Source organism: Triticum aestivum, chromosome 3B, assembly GCF_018294505.1.
Source record: "Triticum aestivum cultivar Chinese Spring chromosome 3B, IWGSC CS RefSeq v2.1, whole genome shotgun sequence".
NCBI lineage: Eukaryota > Viridiplantae > Streptophyta > Magnoliopsida > Poales > Poaceae > Triticum > Triticum aestivum.
The window spans coordinates 547,573,127-547,577,484 of record NC_057801.1 but is presented as its reverse complement, the minus strand read 5'-3'; the positions used below and the strand labels follow the sequence as shown (position 1 = coordinate 547,577,484).

The following is a 4,358-nucleotide window of genomic DNA, read 5'->3' as shown; positions in this document are numbered from 1 at the left end:
CTATCCTATGCAATTCTTTCTAGGTGAAACTTGTTTATTTATGGTACTCTTCTAATACTCTGCTGCATCGTTTGCGTGATATAATATATTCAGGTGGAAAAGCTCTTCCCCCGGTGACTGTTGAAAAAAAAAGAGAGACCGGCCAAGCCCCTGGAACGCCGAACGGACAGATATAGGAAAACACGTCCGAACTCCTGCCGCGGCATACGGCACTAGGCACGGAATCGACCAATTGCGTCCCCGAACCTGACCGGTCGCGCATCGTTGCAAATGGACTCCGATTCCACCTGTCCCCTCGTCGGCCTCCTTCCGCCCCGACCCTTAAATCCCAGGAGCAGCCCTCCCTCCCACGGCGCCCAAACCCGCCAATCTCCTCCGTGACTCGCCTTGTCTCCTCCGCGATTCATCCATGGCAGCGACGCATCGGGTCTCCGCCGTGATCTTCGACCTCGACGGCACCCTCTTGGACACAGGTACGCGGATCCGCTCGCTCTCAAGCTCACGCCGCCGTCCCGTGCCGTTCGATGCTCCGCCTAGTTCGGTCGATGTGTCCTATGCTCGAGTTGATTTGTTTTTTCTGTTCGTGGCGGGTTGTTTGGTCATCTTCTCCAAGCCCACGTCCTGCATTCCATAATCACGATTTGTTGTGCCGAGTCGCTGCCTTTTCCAATAATAAAGCAGAGTAAAGGTGCAACATGAAGTAGCTTAAAAAAAGTTCAATATGGAGTTTGTAAAGTGTGGTGTGTCTTGGTGCAGAGAGGGCAACAAGGGACGTCCTGAAAGAGTTCTTGGGGACCTACGGGAAAGTCCCAGATGCGGCCAAGGAGGAGAAGCGATTGGGGCAGATGCACAGGGAGTCCACAACCGGGATCATCGCAGACTATGGGTTGCCGATCACCGTCGAGGAGTATTCAGAGGCAATATACCCGCTGTATATCAAAAGGTTTAATTCGTTTTACTCAGCTGAACAAGTGTCAGTCACGATTAACGGAAGCACTGAACTTGGCCTCACTTGTTCTCCAGGTGGCAAAGGGCAAGCCCACTTCCAGGGGTTAGCAGACTTCTCAAGCACCTCCACAAGAATGGAACACCGCTGGCGCTCGCTTCAAATTCCATAAGGAGAAATATTGATCACAAAATTTTGAAACTAGGAGGTCTGAACCTTACTTCGATCTACAATACGTCATGTGTTTTTCCCCAGAAAAATAGAGTGCCGCATGGGATAACTTGCCACCCCTTTTGGTATTTCCACTAGTTTCATTTGGAATGCAAAAAGTAGTTTTTTTTTCCCGAAAGGAAAGAATAAGTCCGTTGATATAGCACTAGTAAATCATTAATTTGGTGAAAGAAATTGTGGCTTTGCTTGATCTGTCATGACTATCTTCTGAGTTCCCTATGCTCACATTTTGGGTGTACTAACCATTGTTAATTCTGTTTTTTCAGTCCCTAGACATTCCCTTACACAAATTTAAAAGTTATAGCAGTAATGGAAGTTTTATAAGTGCTAGATTTATTTATGTTATGAATTGCTTGCTGATCTATTAAAATTCCTTGTTTCCAGAACTGAAAGACTGCTTTTCGGTGGTTCTTGGTGGTGATCAGGTCCCTCATGGAAAACCTTGCCCTGACATGTGGGTACTTACACAATTTTACAGAATGTTTATTGCATGTTCCTTGCAGCGAATAGCTTGTACGAACTCTGCTATTTCCATGCAACATCATAACGTGTAACTTGCAGTGAAATTACCTGTGTCTCAGGATATAACATTCACGTATAATATCATCTTATTTTAATTCACCATATAAGATAACTAATTTTGTTGAAAACACGATTTAAATCATCTTTAGCTTCGTGCATACATTGCTGATTTTGTGTCATCAATGCTTTTGTAGATTTCTAGAGGCTGCAAAGAGACTTGGTGTAAATCCGTCGTCATGTTTGGTGATAGAAGATTCTCTGTAAGTATAGCAAATGCTACTCCTATAGGTTTTCCCCAATGATGGTTTGTTTTCCCTTTGAAAGGGAAATGGAAGAAATAAAGGTTTCGTACAAGATTTAGCTTATCTGACAATAAACAACTTGTGAATGTGCATCATAGTACAGGCAGCAGCCTTAAATAGCCTAGCACAGACATAGTGGTGAAATAGTTGTGCTAAGAAAACGAAATTTAGAAGCTAGCGCTTATCTGCTTTTATTTTATTTTTCAAATATGTTTTTCCAAGTGTTGTCACTCCCAAGACAATTGCACTTTACAGTAGGTACCATTCCAAATTTCTGCACTCAGAAATGAAGATCTAATCACAGAGATATTAACGTTGCTTTTGTCAAAAAATAATGCCTGTTTTGTATTTAGTTGAACTTACTGCTTTGTTGGCAAAATGTTCTCAGTGTTGGAGTTCAGGCTGCCAAGGCTTCTGGGGCGAAGGTAGTTGCTGTTCCATCACTGCAAAGTCAAAGGCATTGTTACTCAATTGCTGATCTCATCCTCTATTCACTGCTAGACTTTCATCCTGAGTTGTGGGGTCTTCCCCCATTTGACGATCGTAATTCTTTCTCCATTAACCACTGGTTTTATTTAGTTGATTTATTTCAATTATTTAAGTCTGCTGGCTGCCATTTATGTTGCAGGCATTCAAGGTGCTTTGTCGATGGAACCATTACTCTCGAATGCTCAGATAGGTGATGCGGTTCTAAACAATACTCATACAGTTATAGCAGGTCGGACACCTTACCACGCTCTTCTAATATGTCAATAGTTGACAATATTACACTTCTTAGAACACAGTGGTTTGCAAAATACCGTAACGGCACATTTTTTAATCCAAAACATTATTTGCAACAGGTGAGCGTACCTACGACTCTATTCCTGATCAAATATCAGGAATTTTCTTTGGTTGGGCCAAGTCGGAAACTTATGGAGTCTTTAAAGCGGTGGTCAGCATTGGGTGGGACCTTTCACCGGGAAAATTCGAAAGAGTAATGGTTGGTATTTTAAGTTTATAGTCTTATCTCTTGCCTATTCTGCACCTTTTAGATTTGTAAGTGCCCATTATCATTTACAAATTTGAAGGGATGTATTTATATGGGAGTTCTTCTGTTGTACGTTAACACATGCAAAATTTCCAGAGTTCGTTGTGGCATTTCTTGCCAAATAATTGGAAAACGAAATAATTTGCCAGCTTTGATATGTGGTTGTCCTTTTCAGCACATACGTGTTCTTGATTCTCACTACAAGACCAAAACGGAGGATCCCTTGGAGCTTTTATTAATTGGTTACATCCGGAAGCTCCAAAGCTCGGTAATGACCTTATCATATAAATAATTATAAATTCATGAGGTTGAGACTTGAGACTTTGGATGTTATGCTGTGTATTTTAATTTTTTGTTTAGAATATTTTCATTTGGTACTCTACTATGGAGCCTCCTCGCCATGCAACGCAGAAGTCCCCTAGACACAACCGAACATATTTTAAATTACAACTCTGTCATATGACCATTGTCAAAACCTTGAATGCAAGTCCAAGCATGATTATAACTTTTGTTGCAGGAAAATATATCTCTGTCATATGACCATTGTCAAAACCTTGAATGCAAGTCCAAGCATGATTATAACTTTTGTTGCAGGAAAATATATCCCAGGCAATGAGCATAACTGACGAAGACCAGGCCACTGCAAGAGATGCACTAGACTTCCCAGCTTTCTCTGAATATGCAAAGGCAAGGGGTGCATTGGACCTCCCAGCCTTACCTGAATACGCAGAGCCACGAAACGGCCTTCTTCTTGCGTGATACATGGCGTGTCACTACAAGCTATCTGATATTATTGACAAGATTGCGGGTATCGCTTATTTTCCTTGAAGACATGTAGGGATTGCTGGGAGAGTTGTAAGAGCTGTTGGGAATGCAGCTTGCGTGGAATCTCTCGATATTGTCAATTTCTTGGTATCTTATACACTGTAATATTTTATTTATCATTGTGTGTGCCTTGTCGCGTTGATAAAATGTGTACAGACAATGAAGTGGGGGTAGAAAATGATTATTTACGGGCTGATGGTTTTGAGCATTTGTCATCTATACTCTTGGAAGGAGTTCGTTTTGTGCTTGTGTTGGGATCAGCAGGGATGCTAATTCCTTGGAAGGAGTTCGTTTTGTGCTTGTGTTGGGATCAGCAGGGATGCTAATTCCTTGGAAGGAGTTCGTTTTGTGCTTGTGTTGGGATCAGCAGGGATGCTAATTCCTGCAATCAGATTAACATCAGTTAGTGCCTGTATGTGCTCACGGCCATAACCGGTGGCAAGATGAGAAATGCAGGGAGGCAGCAGGGATGTTCCATGTCCAACCTGACCATCCAAAATGT

General features: G+C 42.4%; 1 protein-coding gene across 4 annotated transcripts; it reads left to right on the top strand.

Moving 5' to 3' along the window:
• Positions 1-228: 228 nt before the first annotated feature.
• On the top strand, positions 229-4,064 carry LOC123070831 (bifunctional riboflavin kinase/FMN phosphatase). 4 transcript variants are annotated; one of them, XM_044494197.1, is made up of 10 exons: positions 229-473; positions 757-943; positions 1,024-1,154; positions 1,562-1,631; positions 1,894-1,959; positions 2,390-2,544; positions 2,630-2,719; positions 2,844-2,977; positions 3,207-3,299; positions 3,549-4,064. In XM_044494197.1, the coding sequence occupies exons 1-10, from the start codon at positions 410-412 to the stop codon at positions 3,645-3,647; spliced, it is 1,089 nt and encodes a 362-aa protein (XP_044350132.1). In that variant the 5' UTR covers positions 229-409; the 3' UTR covers positions 3,648-4,064. The 4 variants fall into 4 exon arrangements, with proteins under 4 accessions (XP_044350132.1, XP_044350130.1, XP_044350131.1 ...); XM_044494195.1 differs by having other exon boundaries at positions 232-473; positions 3,626-4,064; XM_044494196.1 differs by having other exon boundaries at positions 232-473; positions 2,844-2,983.
• Positions 4,065-4,358: the final 294 nt, after the last annotated feature.

What these genes read in the sequence shown, in the direction of transcription:
- LOC123070831 (XM_044494194.1), top strand. Translation starts at nt 410, where the DNA reads ATGGCAGCGACGCATCGGGTCTCCGCCGTGATCTTCGACCTCGACGGC. An exon ending in TCTTCCCCCATTTGACGATC is followed by an intron (nt 2,545 to 2,629) that starts GTAATTCTTTCT and finishes TTTATGTTGCAG; the next exon opens with GCATTCAAGGTGCTTTGTCG. An exon ending in GAAAATTCGAAAGAGTAATG is followed by an intron (nt 2,984 to 3,206) that starts GTTGGTATTTTA and finishes TGTCCTTTTCAG; the next exon opens with CACATACGTGTTCTTGATTC.